The following is a 19,307-nucleotide window of genomic DNA, read 5'->3' as shown; positions in this document are numbered from 1 at the left end:
CTTTCTGTTATTTTTGAGATACAGTCTCACTAAATTGCCTAGGCAGGACTTGAACTTCTGATCTTCTTGCCTTCGCCTTCCTCAGTGCTGGGTTTACAGGTGTTTACTGTCATGCTTGGCCTCTGAAAGGATTTTTTAACTGACCGTTATTTTTAGATAAGATTCTGACCTACCCGTATAGATATTACATACCTAAATATTTAATTTCCTTTCCTAGCTATGAGCATTATTCTTATCTAGTTTTTAAAAACCCTTGCTAATTTATAATTTCTTCTACTTTCTCTTTCTTCCTGCATGTTAAAGATGGTTTTGGAGGTGATTTTTCTGGCTTCAGTGTGCTATAGTTGAATTTGTCTTTCAGCTAGGCTGTTGTCTAGATTAGTTACCTACATTGGTATATTCCACCCAATTGCAACTACTGTGTACCTTGAGTTCTTTTGCATATCTGTCTTTTTTCACTTGCATACATATTATTATTATATTAAAGATGACCCCCCCCCAAGATAACTCCAGCCATCCCCTGTTTGTTTTATCACCTCAGCTGATCAGGATAGGTGTTTTCTTTTGCAGTCATTTCCTGTTCTGTCTTGACACTGTTGGTGTAACTATTTTCCCAAAAATGTGTAGCATTTTTAGAAAAGAAATTAAGGGAAGTTAGTAAGTGGAAATTCCACTCCTCTCCTGAGTGGGAAGAAAGGAAAAAAACTAAGTTCAGTTGCCACGCTTACTTTGGGTCCACTGTGTAGAAGGACATGTTCCTTCTCTGCTTGGGGGCTGCAGTGCTCAGTGGGGCCAGGTTCTGGGCCAGGTCTCAAGGACTAGGAAGGACAGTCTGTGGGTCTGTACCAAAATATGAATTCCATATGACACAGGGAATTCCTAGAAATGAACAATCAGAACCACATCTTCTTACTCTTTTCTGTGCAGGTCCCACGCATCATCTTGTGGCTGATGGTGGAGCTGGCTATCATTGGCTCAGATATGCAGGAAGTCATTGGCTCAGCCATCGCCATCCACCTCCTGTCTGTAAGAAGGTGAGGGGCTGTCAGTGTTTTGCTGGACTTCAAAGAAAGATGAAAACAAAGACCCAACACATTTCCAATTTTTAAGGTTCCACTGAAGTATTGTTTCTGCTTAGGAGCCTTTCAGGAACTACCTCCTTTGCCGCTGGCCCATGCGTCTCTACATCTTCTGTATCCATAGTTAGTTGTACATATGACTATGAGGAAGTGTGTGGCAGTCTAGATAGTGAGTGCCTTGAGGATGAGACCCTCACTCTTCAGCTTTGTATGCTAAATGTCTGACATACCACACTGTCAATCGAAGTTTGAATGAGTGTATTTAAGTTGTTATTATGATCCTCAGTTACCCAAGGGCTCACTTCCCAAGGTTTCTCTCCTGCTTCAAGTCCTCTGAGGGTTCTGTATCAGGAGAGCAGTTGGGAAGAGGGTGTTGTTTTTCAGTGTTTCCTTCCTTTAATCTGTATTTCCATCTCTCACCTAGGGTTCCTCTATGGGGTGGAGTTCTCATCACCATCGCAGATACATTTGTATTTCTCTTTTTGGACAAATATGGTAAGAAGGGTGAGAGTGGAGGGAGGACAATCAGTGGAGCCACTTTGCTTTCCTCCATGCGGCTGCTGGAGAAGTCTGCCTTGTGCAAGCTCACTGCTGCATTTCTTCTTTAGGCTTACGGAAGCTAGAAGCATTTTTTGGCTTTCTCATCACCATTATGGCCCTCACATTTGGATATGAGGCAAGTGTTACTAGCTGTTCAGTGACTTTTAAAAACGGGATTATTTGTTTGGTTTCGTTTTTAGCCTTTCATTGTAAAAGACAGCAGTAGTCACTCTGGAGGCTGAGGCAGGAGGCTCATAAATTTGAATCCAGCCTGGGTGAGTTAACAAGACTATGTTAGAATAAAAAATAAAAAAGGACTAGGGTTGTAGCTAAGTAGAGATGTCCTGGGTTCAATCCTCAATACCTGATGGGAGGCGGGGAGACAGCAGTAGTGCTAGAATGGTTTAATTTAATTATATATATCGACAGAAAGCCAATCCAGGGGCCGAGGATTTAGCTCAATGGTGCAGCACCTAGCTGGCAAACGTGAGGTCCTGAGTTCAATTCCCAGTAACCCCCCAAAAGCCAATTCAGCTCTGGACTGATTTTGAAGTGATATAATCTATAGCAACAATTAGTGTATTTGAAGTCCTGCAGAGATTGCTAGGTCAAAGATGACTGGACACTCTGGAGCTTTCCAGTCCATATACCACAGTCCCAGACTGGCTGTTGTAACAGCAGAACAGCTTAGACAGGGCTGTGTAGATCACAGGGTTATTTTTGACTGTAATCTTAGGGTGATTCTGGTTTTTTTTCAGTTATCCTTGGCTGCTAATTTAAAATGTTTCTGCTTTGCTCATCCTGGTTTATATTAATTATAGCTTGAATTTTTCTGTATTAAAACAACTGATAAATTATAATGATGAATGAATATCCCCCAATTTGTTCCCTGTCCTAAACCTAAACACTCCTAAGAATCAACACCACTCTTTGGAGCAAGAACACCTTCCTGTGTCGAGTAATAAACTGATGTCTTCTTATTGGCCTGGTTAAACTTTAAAGGCTGCATGTAGCTGGGGATATGGCTCAGTGGCACAGTACCTGCCTGGCAAGTGCATGGTCCTGAGTTTGAATTCTGGTACAAAAAAAAAAAAAAAAAAAGACTTTATCTGATCTATGACTAGATCATACAGGCTGGACTAAGGCTTTCAAGAGAAATGCCGAACCAGGGAAAAGTGTGGATAAAAAGTACTTATGAATGGTCTTTGCTACAAGCGGGAAACATAGGTGATTTTTTTTGGATGAACATAGGTTAATAGAGAAATATAATGAAGAATTGCTTCAGTATACTAGGAGTTAATGTGAAGTTAATTACAATAAGCTCTTTAGCAGCCATTTCATTTTTTAGAACAATAATTACATTTTATGTGTTCAGTCCTAGCCTATGCAATTCAGTGACTTAAAAAGACCCAGTCTAAAAATAAAAAACAAAAAATAAAAAGCTACATTGGGAATGTAGCACAGTATGAAGGCCCTGCAGTCCCTAGTACTGGGGGAAAGAGAAAAGGAAAGGAAAAGAGAGGAGATGGGAGGGGAGGGGAAGGGAGGAGAGAAAAAGGGGAAAAAAAAATATCTAGAAAGTCTAGTCCTGAATTTTCTGACTACTGGTGACAAGCCCTTTGGGTTACTTAGTGGTATTTATTTTTGCTAGGGCTTGAAACCCTGGGCCTTGCACACACCAGGAAAATGATACCACTGACCTATATCCCAGAACTGTTATTATTTTAAGGAGGTAGGCTCTCACTGTGTTGCCAAAGCTAACCTCAAACTCCTGAGCTAAAGTGTTCCTCCTGCCTGAACCTCCCAGTGTCTGGGACTACAGGTGTGTGCTACTGCAGCTGGCCGTTCCCTGCAGGTGGTTTTCATAGAGGAGGAGCTGGTAGGGAATGAAAGTCACATGGCTCATTTGTGATGTGTCCTTCTCCCATCTCGTGTTCCGTAAAGGGTAATAGTTGATGTGTTGGTTTGTAGTATGTTACAGTAAAACCCAGCCAGAGCCAGGTCCTCAGGGGCATGTTCGTGCCATCTTGCCCTGGCTGTCGCACCCCACAGATTGAGCAGGCTGTGGGCATCGTGGGAGCGGTCATCATGCCACACAACATGTACCTACATTCTGCCTTAGTCAAGGTGAGTAAGGCCCTTAACTCTGTAACAACCTGCATAGTTCATGGGATCTTCTTTCCCTTTAGTTGCCGGGGATAGTCATAGCTTTCCAACACCTAGTGTCCTGAAGGAGCAAGATTATTGTCGAAGACTGGATATTTATAAGTTCTACATGCTTGCTCTATATTTTAATCATTAAATTGATCAGGGATTACTGACCCACAGGTAAGCTGGGGTTAGCATTCTTCACAAAACATCTGAAAGCACACTAAGTGTCTCTTGTGCTTAAATCTTTTTTTTTTTTTGAGGGGGGTGAAAGACCTGAGTGGCCCTTGTACAGGTCAAGAGTAAAGGAGCCCAAGCAAGCTTTACCAGGGGCTCTCATACTGTGTCATTTCAGAGACCTTTATAAGTAGGGTTATGTACCGTTAGGATTGAACTCAGCTTGCGTTTGTAGGTCAGTGCATGCTCCAGCCACAGTGCTGAGAGTTCAGTAGTCACTCAGTCACTGGCCCCACTTTGGGGAATGTGTAGTGTTGCCAAAGGGTATGGACTTAATTGCTTAATGAACCAGGATTTGGGTGAGGGTCAGATCCCTTACATTTGTCTAGTCAGTTGTTTGCCCTGTTAATCTCTTAGATGACTCCAAAGTCCTGAATTGTCCAAGGAAACATGTTCCAACTGGTCAAAAGATGACTGTTTCTTTTATCTCTAGTCCAGACAGGTAAACCGGGCCAATAAGCAGGAAGTTCGAGAAGCCAACAAGTACTTTTTTGTTGAATCCTGCATTGCTCTCTTCGTTTCCTTCATCATCAACGTCTTTGTCGTCTCAGTCTTTGCTGAAGCATTTTTTGAGAAAACCAACCAGCAGGTGGTAAGCCCAGGCCCTGGGTGGTTGCGGACGTTGGGGTAAAATGAAGGCTGCCGTGGGACGGGAACACAAAATGACCCGGAACCCGAGAGAATTGGATCTCTAGGGTTAGCACTGCCTCGTGTCACTGTGTGCCTGTGGGAGTTCACAGTCGGGAACTGACAAGGCTGCCTCTCATCTGACCCAGCTTCTGGCTGGAAAGGGAGCTGGCCCAGACCCGAGATTGCCTCATGCTATTGTGTAGGTGGCTCCACATCTGTTTCACTCTGTGGCATCTCCTTTTGTTTCTTGTGTATCAACTTCCATCTGCCCGCTTGCCAGTCTTGCCGTTCAGGATAATGACAGGTTGGGAGGAATCAGGAAACAGAATACAGAAATTATGATGAGGACAGACTTTGTTTTGTCACGTGAAACTCTCCTCAATTTTCTGATTGACTGCATAGTAATGATCAGGCTTTGCTTCTCATCAGCAGGACTTCTGATTCTGACTTTACTTTGACTGAGGGCTTCCCATGCTGAGCACTCAAGTTTTAGCCACATTAAGGGCTTCTACTCCCATCCTCTTGCAAAATGTCTCACATGTTGTGTGTTACTGTGTGATGGCCTCAGGTCCAGAAAGACTTCAGAGGCTGCCTGTGTGTAATGCGTTGCTGCCAGTCTGTGCCCCTCATAGCCTGCACCCAGGGTTCTCTCCAGCCTACCCCTTACAAAGGACTTGTTTGTGAGCTATAGGGAGCTCTTCTCATCTGCTCCTTTCCTCTGAAGCAAAAGCTGCTCTGAAACTGCTCTGGGTTCTAGGTGGATGTCTGTAAAAATAACAGCAGTCCCTATGCCGGCCTCTTTCCTGAAGACAACTCAACCCTGGCTGTGGACATCTACAAAGGGGTAAGCATGTTCCAGTTTGTGATCACTGCTCCTGAATCAGTCCTTTCAACATGTTATCTGGTCCTCTTTGTGAATTCACTTCCACTCTGACTACCTCCTTTGAAGTATGAATTACTTCAAAGCTCCAGAAGCTAGCCAGTCATTTTCTATTGCATCAGAGGGAATAGAGGATCAATGGAAAGGTGGATTATAAACCGGGAATTTGGAAACTACTGGTAACAGTATATGTTTCTAAAGGGTATTAATTGTGACTGAAGAAAATATTTAGTATTCCTTACAAAGGTCCCTCAGTCTCCTTATACAGGTTACATTGTGACTCAAGAGTAGAATATGTACACATACTATACACAGCCTTTCCCAGATTTAGCCATCCGACGTTTTGCTGCCCGACTGTTATTTCCTATAACAGTGTTTTAAGCAATAAACACTGGGGACAGTGATATAGACATTTGTTTTTTCAGTATTAAGATGGGAGCTAGAGATAAATCTTTTAGAGCTTGGAGAAGAAAATAGACTAGGCTGCAGGATGAGAGCACATCCAGCAGCACTGAGATTGAAAGCTGCTAGAATCAGATCAAAACCCCTGCCTGGTGTGTGGGACGGTGCTCAGCACACACTTGGTATAGGTGGTATTTATCAAAGAAGTAAATGTGCCTCAAAGAAATGCTGTTCTCAGCGTCGCCTAAGCAGATCACCGACACAGCACGCCTTTCTCCCTTCCCTGCCCCAGGGTGTCGTGCTGGGCTGTTACTTTGGGCCTGCTGCACTCTACATCTGGGCCGTGGGGATCTTGGCTGCAGGACAGAGCTCCACTATGACAGGAACCTATTCCGGCCAGTTTGTCATGGAGGTAGGTGCGGCGTCAGATAGAGGGAGAGAGCACGGTTCCTTGTTATTTCTCAGTCTCATGCTCCTCAGGTCTCTGCTTGCACCTCTGCAGCCCGTCTAACCTGTGACAGAGATTTACCCTGATTCTGCGTTTCCTTCCAGGGATTCCTGAACCTCAGGTGGTCCCGATTTGCCTGAGTGATTCTGACTCGTTCTATTGCCATCATCCCCACTCTGCTCGTTGCTGTCTTCCAAGATGTAGAGCATCTGACAGGGATGAATGACTTCTTAAATGTTCTGCAGAGCTTGCAGGTGAGCAGGGAGCAAGGGAGATTCATATCCCACTCAGGCAGGCAGCTCAGTTCTGCCCTTTGGGACCCAGCCTGGTTGGTGCTGGGTACTAGGTGCTGGGGGGAAATTGAGAGGGAGAAAGAAGCATAGATGGTCTTGGTCTGCGGTGACTGCACATGAAACCCCTGGCATCTGAACGGCTTTGAGAGGTCGTTTGGGTTTTTAAGCTGCTGAATGGTGTGAGCTATCCTTACATGTGGAGCCCAAAATTATAGTTCATATATCCAGCAAGCATTAAATGCACTATAGAACACTCTGCTAGGTCCTAGGGAGATTTAAGATGACAAGTTACATCCAATATTTATAAAGACAAAAAGAACTTATAATCATCCTTCATACTAATGACAGCTCCACAGATTTCTTCATAATATTTGAGCTTGTCGGGGCTGGGGATTTAGCTCAGCGGCAAAAGCGCCTGCCTGGCAAGCGCAAGGTCATGAGTTCGGTTCCCGGTACCGGAGAAAAAAAAAAAAAAAAAAAAAAAAAAAAAAAAAAAAAAAAAAAAAAAATATTTGAGCAAGTCAGGGGAATAAGAATAAGGTCTCACAGAGCTGGTAAGGCAGGGTTTATACCTTAGTTCTGCCAGCCACATTGATCTCTCATGTGATGCAGGGGCCCTCTGGTGGCCCCATCTGCCTGAACTTCTTTCTTTCCAGCTTCCCTTTGCTCTCATACCCATCCTCACATTTACGAGCTTGCGGCCAGTGATGAACGACTTTTCCAACGGAATGTGAGTATACTCGTTGTAGTTCTCAGAGGGGAGCCAACAAGAGGGGAGAGGGGTGTTTTTATCCAGCAGAACTGTTACAAGTGAATCATGGAACTACACTCTCTGAGGTGATTGCTAGCTGCTTCTCTTTGGCCTGAAAGAATGGAGATTATAATGTGATAAAGAAGGAGGAAGCACATTTTTTTTATTTCAGGTTTTAGAGTTTTAACTTTCCTGCTTCAGCCATTGAAATTTTATGTTAAAAAAAAAAATGAAATTTTATGTTAAATTATCATAATGAGAAAGACATAAGCTCACACATTTCACGTACACCTTGAAGGGAGACGCAGTGTTTGAAATTACTTGTTACGTTTCAACTGAGGCTAATGAAATGACTCCTTGTACATCTAGCATTGTTGCTTTTCGAGTGTCTTAGAGATTATTTGAGGCATGTTTTTTTCTTTCTTCCCACCACAGCCTGACCTTCCCAATTTCCACTTTAGCTAACATAGTTAGAAGCATTTTTCAGTTCTTTTTGCCGCTACCCATGAGGTGCAGTTTCTGTTGTTTTGTGGTCAAGCTGAACTATTCTACCAGTGACTGTGCCAATTCTTTTACAGAGGCTGGAGGATTGCAGGCGGGCTCTTGGTCCTTATCATCTGTACCATCAACATGTACTTTGTAGTAGTTTATGTCCAGGAACTAGGACATATGGTCTTGTATGTGGTAGCTGCCGTGGTCAGTGTGGCTTATCTGAGCTTTGTGTTCTACTTGGTAAGTCCATTGTGGGGAGGCAGCAGTACAGATACCTGGGATGTTGCGGGGGAGGTGGGGAGAGCTGATATTCAGAAATGAATGGACCCCAAAGCAAACATAGCAGTCTATTTTCTGGTAATTGGGACAGTTTATGTGGAGTTGTCAAATCAGCTATTTATATGTCTAACCAAGAAAGTTACTGTTTCCTACGATTGGCAGTCTTCTACTTCTGTCACTTGTCTGTGGTTTCCATTCTTGGTTCCTAGTAAGGGTGTGGTATGTTCGAAGAACCAAAGGAAGGTAGCAAGGTGGAGAGTAGTGCAGAGTTAGAAGAGGGAAGTGTGGACTGTGACTTAGAGCTTTGCAGTAGAATACAGGCAGGCTCACAGCACACTTCTGCCTTACCACACACTGCCTCAGGAAATAAGTAAATAGTGACACCTCCTCACCAGATATAAAAGCATATCTATATCGGATATAAAAGCATATATATATCCAGGCTATAAAAGCATATCTATGTGGAAATGAAATGCAAATTATTTGTGCCCAGATTTGTACCCAAATAAGTCTGTGTAAGTTGGTGATGGGGATAGAACTCTGGACCTTGTACTTGCTAGGCAAGCACTGTACTGCTGAGCTATATCCCTGGCCCTACAGTAAATTAATGTAAAAATGATATAGTAGTTGTTTTCAGAAAGTGGGATTATAGACTCTTGTTTTCTAGATATCCTTTAACATTGCTAATAGTAGTGACAAATGCTGCAACAACTCCACCTCCCAATTCTGTGTAGGGTTCTCTGGAAAGCACAAAGTTGGGTACAAGGAACTACACAATTTATGCCATATCTGCTGAGAGAACGGTTAAAGGCAGAGGCTGGCATGTTGTTGATCCCCAGGATACTTACCTAGTTCTCATGTCAGTGTCTGCCACAGGTTAGGTATCGAATTGAGAAAATCCCTTTAGTAATACTGAAAATGTGTTTAGGATTGGAATTTCCATTTCCTTCCCAGTAAAACTCAGATATACAAAAATTATACTGACTCTAGGGCCTGGGAGGATGAAGTAACTTCATATGTTGTTGATAGGAATTGTTTTATAAGTTAGCTTAGGGCCCACTATATAGCACAGGCCCTGGGTTCAACTCCTAGCACAGTCAATCAATCAATTAAAAAATGAATGAATGAGGTGCTGGGGATTTAGCTCAGCAGCACAGCATCTGCCTGGCACAAGTGCAAGGTCTTGAGTTCGATTCCTGGTACCAGAAAAAAAACAAAACAAAACAAACAAACAAACAAAATGAATGAATGTATGTATGTATGTTTAAAAAAAAAAACAAAATCAGCTTAGAAATTTGGGGATTCTCCCTTGCAAATTGCTCACAGAGGTGCCAAATTGTCCTTAGTGATTCTCAGCGAATGAGACTCAGTGTCCCAATTTGATAGGTGAGGGCTTATTCTAGAGTGCTTTTTAGCTCCAGAAGAGAGATTTCACAGAACAACTTCAGAGACTACATCAGTCACTTTGGTCACACAGTCATTCTTCCCATTTCTCATAGTGGGGGTGGGGGGTAAGGAAAATGGTCATTAGGAAACCCCCAGGTGGACAAAAGAAGTCATAAACCCAAGTATTGAAAACAGCATAGGAACACTTTATTGAAGGCAGCAGGACGTTCTGAGGGACACGAGGTCAGGAGCATGTCTTGCGCAACCCTTGGTGGGAGGCTGGTAGAGCTGGATGTGCAAGGGAGGGGCGGGTTTGCGTCTGAGCAGCGCTGTGCAGTCGCTGTGGGCGAGAGGCTCTGTGTAGAGCCCCGTAACTGACGACCGTGTTTTCTCTCCCAGGGTTGGCAGTGTCTGATTGCACTGGGCTTGTCCTTCCTGGACTGCGGGCACACGGTAAGCATCTCTAAAGTCCTGCTGACGGAAGAAGCCCCTGGTGGCTGTCCTAAGTAAACTCTGGCCCAGTCTGTCTGTGAGCCGCAGGTAGCCATCAGAGCCAGTGCGTTTCTATGGTTTACTGTGTGAACATAGCTACAAGTATGTGCCGCTGCACAGACTGCATTTGGGACTCAACTACTGGTTGGGAAGGACTTTGTTTCATGTCTGTTTGAATGATGGAGATAATTTTGTTTTTTTCCCTGACCTAATCTGAGAAGGATCTTTGAAAAGCTAATATTTGCTGCTGTCATTCTAACACTAAATGCTTAAATAGCTGCCAAAGAGCATGATTCTTAACCAGACAGTATGATTTTTTGAAACTGGTAAATGCAATACGTTTTTCCTAATACAAATTACAGACATGGTAATTACAAGTATGCAAGTTTTAATTATCAAGAGAGCAGATTTTAAAAGGCTGAAAAATAAGTTTATGTTTGCCCTTTCCTTTATTTGAATTATTTTTAAAAACCTCACTGTAATCAGTGATTTCATCCATATGAAATATAGAAGAAAGAGACATCTACCTCAAAAAGGCTCAGGATTCTTTTATTTCCAAATTAAATTTCTCAGTGGAAATTAAGAGAGGTGAGAAATGGCAAAACTCACCTATAAGGAGTGGTAACTAATCACCTTGTGAAGACTTCCCTTTGAAGCTTACTAGGATTTTCTTGGGAGTCCTGAGGTTCATAGCCTGTAAGTAGAGGCTTTTGTGGCGATGTGTGTCCCTGAGCACGTAGAACTATAGAAAGTTCATCTCCAAGAGGGAGGGTAGTGATAGAAGAAGATGATAGTATTTATGAACTGATGTCCTCCAAGACTTTGGGGTTGGAGAGTGAAGAAAAAAGGCATGAAGAGGCATCTGTTTTATTCCTGAAACCCACCTCTCACCAAAGTCATGTTTGGTGTCACACCACTCCGCTTCATGCCTGAGGTGACTTGCCGGGTAATCTTGGGCACTGTGAACCTGACATTACAAAGCGTACAGACTCTCAGCAAGACAGTAGGTGTCGATGAGATTGCAAAGGTCTCTGTCAACAGGGTAAAGTAGGCCACCTCTGCACAGCTGGACCTTCAGAGAGGTAAACTATGAGACCAGATGGTGGAGCTCTGGAGTCAGAGAAAGTGGGCGTCTTGAGCCTGCAGCTGCTGCTCTTACTTCAGCCACTTCTGACATTTTTATATATGGCATGTGAGGCTATGTGACTCTGTCAACACAAATCCCATTCATCTGGTACGGATAAATAACCAAGCCATGGTATAGCCATTGTCTTGGTGAGGACAGTCATGGGAATGGCACCGAAGGACACCCCATTTTTGGAGCTTTGCTTCTCATGTCCTGGTTCACTAATACTCTTTCCTTATTTGAGTCCCAGAGGCATTACTCCTGATATTTTGCACACATGCAAAAGTACAGACTGGATAGGTTGTGTTTTATAAAGCATTAATGATAAATTGTAGTTTACCACTGACCATACATTTTTCTTAGCTCCTCAGTAATATGGTACCGAATCACAAGGGACCATCCCTCTAACTGTTCCTCCTACCTGCCCCTCTCTTGCTTTGACCATTGTTCACCAAAATGGTCATAAACATGCTCTGATAGAATTAAGGACTGACATTTTAAGGTTTTATCCACCTGTGGTAGTTAAGAGCCAAATTTACTCCCCACTAAATTCTTTGTAAAGATGGTTTGGTAACATTTACGTTTACCCTGGCTCTGGGTGGGTCCAGAGTGTCTCAGATTCACAAACAGTTCGGGTAAAACCTGCTACTGTTCTTTTAGAAGTGGTATGTTTGACTTATAATGGTGGAAAGTTTCTTCCCACGTAAATGGCATTTTTCAATATTATGAGTATACTACTTTACAATGTAAATAATACTTCCATATTCTGTACGGTCCTTACAGAGAGAATGCATACTTGAGGCAGTGTTCTGGGTACAAAGTACAATGTGTAGAAATTGAAGTCTTCCAATACCAGTATGTGCAGTGCATTTTAAATTGTAAATAAGGATTTACAATTGTATTTTTGTAAATTGGCCCTTGTTCTCCTAAATGTGATATGTAATTTTTTATTAGTACATGTGTATAGTACATAATGATTACATTCATCATGGGGAGTTGGTATGTGTATATAACGCTCTCTAAATATGACATGTAATTGTACTGCTGCTGTATACTGGAAATTAAAGGTGGAACGGGGAAGAGCTTCCTGTGAGGTCCTGCTCTAGGGATGTCAGGAATGGTTACAGTTGAGCTTTTAGTGACTGTTTTGATATGTACATTTACTATGTAATTAAAATTTCTTTTTCCAACTTGGTTTCATGGTTTATTTTTTAAAGCTTGAAAATGCTCTGTTAATAGGATCTCAACAACTTTGATACTGAAATACCAGACTTTTAGTTATTATCTGGAGTCACACACACTAAGCCCACACAGTTAGTGGCTTTGTCCTTAAGGGACAGAAATAAATGTGTTTAGTCTTTAGAAAGCTTATGGTAGGTAGAGACACAAAGACACTACTTTCTGTTACCCACATTTATAGGTTTGCAATAGCTAAAGGTCATATCAGTACTACATTTACACTGGATGTTTTATCCTGTCTTTCCCTCCTACAAGCTGGGTATTCATCTCCCAGTAACATCATTTCACTGTTCAGCCAGTCTCTTACATTCTGTGTTTATTGCCAATAAATACTGAGTATTTAAAGAGAAAAACCAAAATCTCTTAGATTAAAAGCAAATGGGGGGCTGGGGATTTAGCTCAGCGGCAAAGCGCCTGCCTAGCAAGCGCAAGGTCGTGAGTTCGGTTCCTGGTACCAGAGAAAAACCAAAAAAAAAAAAAGCAAATGGGGATATTGGCAGACTTTATTAAAAACAAAGGCAAAGCTCAAGCACAAACCTTAACCCTGTCACCACACACATGACAGGGAAATCCAAGTGACAGATGAGACATCACAAAACTGTTATAGCACTTCCTTTTGTTCTCTCTTACAGCTAGCTTTTCCTACCTGTCTTAAGGGAGCTGAATATATAAATAATCCCATAGTTCTCTATGTTGGCTTCATTTATGTCTTGATTCTTTGGGTTGTTTTTGTTTTTGTTTTTCTCTGGTACCGGGAACCGAACTCACGACCTTGCGCTTGCCAGGCAGGCGCTTTGCTGCTGAGCTAAATCCCCAGCCCCTACGTCTTGGTTCTTTATTCTGGTTTAATTTCAAAACTAAAATAAAATGCAAAACAATTGAAGATCCTTCCTTGAAGCACTTTACTGCCTTTTGGAGTGCCCTCTGCCCCTTGACGGGTAGGACCAGTGAATCTCAGTACGTCAGCCTCTCCTGACCCGTCAGCCATGAATGTTAGAATGGCTGTCATGGCTCTGTGCGAGTCGTGGCCTGAGCACCTGCATTCTCTCACTTCGTCCTCCTAGCGAGAGGCCCCGCCTCCACGTAGATGAGGCACCCGAGAGGCCACCAGTCACTTGCCCGCCTCACGTTGGTGGTAAACGGGCATTTGGCTTTTGAGCCTGAGTAGCTTTTTGTCGGTGCCCAGGTGTTCATTCCCAAGCCAGCCTGTAGTACGTAACACACTGTCAGTGCTGCATAAGACGCTAAGCTTCACGACACCAGCAGGACCAACACATCAAAGCATTTGCTTCTATGTTCAACTAGTGTTAGAATGTGTCTTAGCTCAGAAGTTGCCAACTATAGGTACTGTTAGGCCTGTACTGGATTTTTAGTTTGGACACTGTTGGCAGGCTTAGAAAATGGGGAGGACCCTCTGTGGTTCCACCTTGGCAATAACTAAGAAGTAATAACAGATTCACCGGTTTCCAGAGTCCCTGTACTCCTGATAGTGTTTTAGCCTATTGTGTGCCAATTAGTCCCATTTCTTACTGTCTCAGAACTACACGACAGACTTCCCATGAGGGAGTGCTGCCTCCTAAGGCACGTTAAGGACACGCTGTATGGACATCGTGGAACTAGTAACACAAGCCTCCTTTGCCCCATGAGGAAATGTTTATCTTTGCTTACTTGCGAATGGCTTTAGTGAATTATCAGTGTGTCTGAAAATTGCTGTTAGTCCCTGAACCCTGCAATTTAAGACCCCAAATGTAGAAGCAGGTTGGATTGAAGGGCTGTTTCCTTGCCTTACAGCCAGGGTCACTCTGTATCTTCTCTGCCCACAGATTGGGGTGGTTTGACCCTGGCCCCTTCTGATCTATGTTATCTTCACACAGTCATCACAGCATTCCTGCAGGGTTATACAGGGCAATTTTTATATGTTACAATGTGTACTGATTGGAAACTAGCATGAGATAGTGCATTAATGTCCCTGGTATTTTCAAATATTCCTCTTTTACACTTAAGCGGAGTAGGCTTCTAAAAGGATACATGACTTGCTGAAGGTCCTAGGAAGGAATAAAGTTTGGGCTTGATCCCAACTCCATGCCTTTTCTACTACACTATAATAAAGCTAGTTCTTTTTCTGGATTGATTTTCTGCATTAACTTATAGGCTGTTGGTTTCTAGGTGCAATAATGTGTTTGAACCCTAAGTAATAACAGAAGGGCTAAATAAGAATCAGTGATTGTCCCACATTGTACTCAAGGGAGAAGAAAAGAATAAAAAGATACAACTTCACAGACCCCAGCACCAAGCACCTGAACTCAGTTTTCTAGGAGCAGGGTGTGCGGATAGGTTGTACAGCATGTGAAGTGATTTTGAAATAAGGTGGCAATTACTTGGGACCCATAGCTCAGCTCCCTCTCTCAGCACTTTCTCTTTTTGTTCTTTTGATGAGGTTTTTTTTTCTGCTCGGGTGCCAAAGGATAATGGGACCAGGATTATAAGGATCAGGACTTAGACCATTTAAAATCTGATTTCCAGTACATGGTCCAAAAATACAAAAGCACCCAGTGCATGTTTGCCCATATTGTCCTGACCTGATGTGCCACCCTGAAGCAGCATGCCCAGGAATAGTCTGAGGGCCAATTTTACTGAGGGTATTTGACATGACTTCACCCCTTAACTATCTCAGTTTCTATTTTATGTTTGTTTTTGGTGGTGTTTTTTTTTGTGTGTGTGTGTGTTTTTTTTACCCCGGTACTGGGAATCGAACTCATGACCTTGCGCTTGGCAGGCAGGCGCTGTGCCTCTGAGCTAGATCCCCAGCCCCTTGTTTGTTTGTTTGTTTGAGACAGGGTTGTATGTAGTTTAGCTGGTCTTAAACTCAGTAGGTAGCCCAGGTTGACCTCAAAGTCTCGGTGCTCCTCCTGCCTCAGCTTCCCACGTGCTGTAATGATGGGTATGTGCCACCATGCCTGGCTGTCAGTTTCTTTTTTAAACATTAGAAACCAAATATCTTTAAGCTACTTCTTTTCTGAAATAAAAGTACAGCAGTACTGAAAATGCCCTAAGTTAATGTGCTCATTATAGGTGTATTAAGTGCCCATTTTACCTACTTGAAGATCAGTATTTACCTACTTGGAGTATTTATCTACTTGAAGATCAGTCTAATGCTTTTCCATCTTTTTTGTCCTCAGTATCATCTGGGATTGACAGCCCAGCCTGAACTCTACCTTCTCAACACCGTGGATGCTGACTCACTTGTGTCTAGATGACCAATAGCCTGAGAGACTGCACAAGAACTGCTTTGTCTATGTCCTTTGTACCACATGTCTGTTAACATCTCTGTTAGTTCAGAGGTGAGTTTGTTCAAGCACTTTGAAGCAAAGATGAAGATTTCCTTATGGGAACTGCGTTACAAGCTGACAGCTCGAAGTGTAGGTCAGTGACCCACCTACCTCACAGCAGCCATACCACAGCTAGAGTTAATGATTGGCCTGTGATGGCCACACTCCCTATGGGCTTGTGTCTTCTAAGATTTAGAAAATACGGATATATTTAGGTAAACCTGAGCACCTCAGTTAGGTGGAATTTTAAGATTATCTCAAAGTGATAGATCTTTTGTATTTTTAAATAAATATATTGTTCAGGGACATCAGATATTTGTTTTGTTTGGGGCATGACTGAGAAAAGAAAGGGAATAGGGGCTGGGGATATAGCTCAGCGGCACAGCGCCTGCCTGGCAAGTGCAAGGTTGTGAGTTCCATTCCTGGTACCGGAAAAAAAAAAGAAAGGGAATAATGCTCTTTTTTTGTAGTGAACCACTCAAACTAGCTGTCTTTAAAGTGATTCTTTACTATGCCGGTCAAATTTCACTTCACTCATCATCTACAGGATTATATAAGTAGTAGCTACTGCTATTAGCACGTCATTTCTACAGAAAAGATTTTATCAGTTTGGTGATCATATTTCATTTTGGCCATCAGCCTGCTTTGTAGTTACTATCTTCATTGTCACTTTTCTCAGAATTTTTTCTAGCTGTGATGGTGTTCCTCTACCACTGTAACATATAGTAATAAGATTCGGAAACCATACTTTAATCTGTTTTTTTTTTTTTTTTTTTTCTGGTACCAGGAATCGAACTCACTACTTCACACTTGCCAGGCAGGCGTTGTGCCGCTGAGCTAAATCCCCTGCCCCCCATATTTTAATCAATGATCAGCTTTCCATGGTGCAGTGTAACTTGGCCGAGTCTGGCATTCAAATTTAGGAAGAACAGGCTGGGGATGTAGCTCAATGGCACAGCGCCTGCCTGGCAAGCATAAGGTCTTGAGTCCGATTCCTGCCGCCCCGCCCCCAAAAAAAGAAGGAAAAAAGAGCTAAGGCTTTTGGCTGGGGATGCAGTTCAGTGGCACAAGCACCTGCCTGGCAAGCACAAGGTCCTGAGTTTGATTCCCAGTACCAAAAACACCAAATTTAGGAAGAAAATGAAGAAACTAATAATACTTAACTGTGTTAAATCCTAACACAAAGTAATGGAGGTATTAATCTCTCTTACGTTTGTATAATTCTGTCTACTTTTCCTATTCCCACTCCAAATACCATTTCTAGGTCCTTAGTCTATTTCTAGAAGTAGCAAATGTTTATATTGTTGGATCTCCTAGGAAATGCTAAGCATTTCACTTTAAGATATTTATGCCAAGTAGTGTGAAATTAATACCAGTTCAAAGCTAGGCGTGGTGGCACATGCCTGTAGTCCCAGCACTCAGGAGGCTGAGGCAGGAGGACTGGTGTGAGTTCGAGGCCAGCCTGGGCTACAAAGTGAGTCCAAGGCCAGCCTGAATTATATAGCAAAACGCTGTCTCAAAAAAAAGACATTAATACTAGTTCAGAACATAGATTAGTCCACATAGTGCAACCTTTCTATAGACTTTTTTTTAACTCCTCTTCCTAACCATGAGTTTTTTGCCTTAAAATTTTTGTGATAAAATAGTTTATATTTAAAAATTAAAACTTAGGATGAGGGTATAGCTCTTATCTAATATTCAGAAGGCCTTTTGCTCTATCCCCAACATTCAGGAAAAATAAGAATAAAAATTTTTATTGTAATTATCAGATTAAAAAGTGAGATTTACAGCACTGGACCCACATTCCTGCATGGAAGTACATCTAGCTGGAACTGAATGGCAGCTACCATTTTCAGTGCCGTAAGCTGGGGACATAGCTCAGTGGCACAGGCGCCTGCCTGGCAAGCGCAAGGTCCTGAGTTCAACTCCCGGTACAAAAAAAAAGTATGGAATCAGTGCCAGTGTACTGACTGCAGGGTGCCATACACCCTGCTGCTCACTCCTGTCCTGCGAGCTCCCTGCCATCTTTGCCTGACGTTGAACAGTCCATTCTTCATTCAGCATTAAATTGACCTCTCTGCCCTACTTTAAAATGTCTTTTAATAAGACCTTTTCTTTTTTGTTTGGTGGATCTAGGGATTGAACCCATGGCCTTGGGCATTCTAGCAAATACTCTAGCCCTCTCCAGTGCAAGACCTTTATCTTTAAATCTAGATACTGCCTAACTTCATTTCTAATGGTTTAAACCTCTAAATGACTGGAAATCTTCTAAAATGAAACTTTAAAATTCCTTCATTTCAATTTCAGGCGCTCTTGAGACTTGAGATAGGAATAGCAATTCTGCAGCCTAGATTAGAGTCCTTCTGATATTAAAATGGAGAGCAAATTAACATCACTTATAAGTTCTCACTAGAAAAGCTGAAGTTTCAGCGTTTTGATAGTAACTAAATAAGTTTCAGATAGGGCTGGGGGTGTAGCTCAGTGGTAGAGTGCTTGCCTAGCAATGCACAAGGCCCTGAGTTCAATCCCCAGTACCACACACACACACACACACACACACACAGTCCAACAGTAAGTTTCAGAGAGTAACTCTTGGTGAACCAGGTTGTTAGAATTCCCACCCTCCCTAGGCAGTTCTGTTTCTCATTCATTATCAAAGAACGTTGCACAAAGGTTAAAACAGTAGGAACATCCTATTTACAACTGATAAGAGAGGTGCTTGGTTAAGCTGAGGTTAAGTACTTGGAGACGTAGCTCTCCTTTCTTTTTAATGTGTGTTCCAGGGAACAGAGTTGAGTTTACAAAAGTTTACAAGTATTCCCCAAGAACACTCAACTCCTGTAGTCAGAAAATATGATGATAAACTGAACCATACTAAAACCGGTGGAGGAGGTTGATATTTAAAGACTGAGTTTTGGGTGAGTATTTTTACAAAATCAAAAACATTTCATCATTCTCGAATTTGTGTTATACAAATCTAGATTTCCATGTGAAGTGTACTTGGGCGTTGTATTAGTTTTCTTTTACTGTAATGTAATACATGAGGTGGATTGTTTGCAAAGAAAAGCTGTTTATTTAGCTCATAGTTCTGGACGCTCAAAGGCAGGGTGCTGGCTTTGACTCAGTCTAATAAAGGACCTGTTGGCTGTGTCACATGGCGAATGGCTTTATGGCAGGAACATGTTGGGGGGGAGATAACAAAAGGGGATGTGGAAGTAGAGGGAGCACTCCAAGGACCAGGCTCCCTCTTTTTATAACAACCTGCTCTCCTGAGACCTGCGTTAATCGTTTCCAAGGGGACCGACCTAGCCTAATTTGCCTCACCCGCTACTTCTCCAAAGTGCAACCACCCCTCAGCACTGCAACCCTGGAGACCAGGCTCCCAACGCATAACCTTTGTGGGGACGCACTCAAATCATTTCCAGACCATAGCATGCAAACGTTATGATGATATTAAGAATTTGCAAGGTAGGCTTACAGGATCAGAAGTGGAAGAATTCCAGTAGCCGCCTCTGGCATCAGATATGAAAGACTGCAAAATGGCCATCTGCCCTCT

At 42.6% G+C, this 19,307-nt stretch overlaps 1 protein-coding gene across 1 annotated transcript in view; it reads left to right on the top strand.

Moving 5' to 3' along the window:
• The window catches only part of LOC102019110 (natural resistance-associated macrophage protein 2-like), a 33,650-nt gene extending 17,588 nt beyond the window's left edge, over positions 1–16,062 (top strand). The window contains 12 exon segments of the mRNA XM_013508457.1: positions 928–1,034; positions 1,504–1,574; positions 1,688–1,755; positions 3,591–3,746; positions 4,438–4,596; positions 5,392–5,478; positions 6,209–6,328; positions 6,469–6,618; positions 7,314–7,387; positions 7,987–8,140; positions 9,965–10,018; positions 15,602–16,062. Coding sequence (XP_013363911.1) covers positions 928–1,034; positions 1,504–1,574; positions 1,688–1,755; positions 3,591–3,746; positions 4,438–4,596; positions 5,392–5,478; positions 6,209–6,328; positions 6,469–6,618; positions 7,314–7,387; positions 7,987–8,140; positions 9,965–10,018; positions 15,602–15,679 — 1,278 coding nt within the window. The 3' untranslated portion in view covers positions 15,680–16,062.
• The last annotated feature ends 3,245 nt before the right edge of the window (positions 16,063–19,307 follow it).

The sequence above is a fragment of the Chinchilla lanigera genome, unplaced genomic scaffold, assembly GCF_000276665.1.
Source record: "Chinchilla lanigera isolate Chin_1 unplaced genomic scaffold, ChiLan1.0 scaffold00146, whole genome shotgun sequence".
Classification (NCBI taxonomy): Eukaryota; Metazoa; Chordata; class Mammalia; order Rodentia; family Chinchillidae; genus Chinchilla; species Chinchilla lanigera.
Note: the sequence above shows the minus strand (reverse complement) of the source record. Positions and strands in the feature narration are given on the sequence as shown.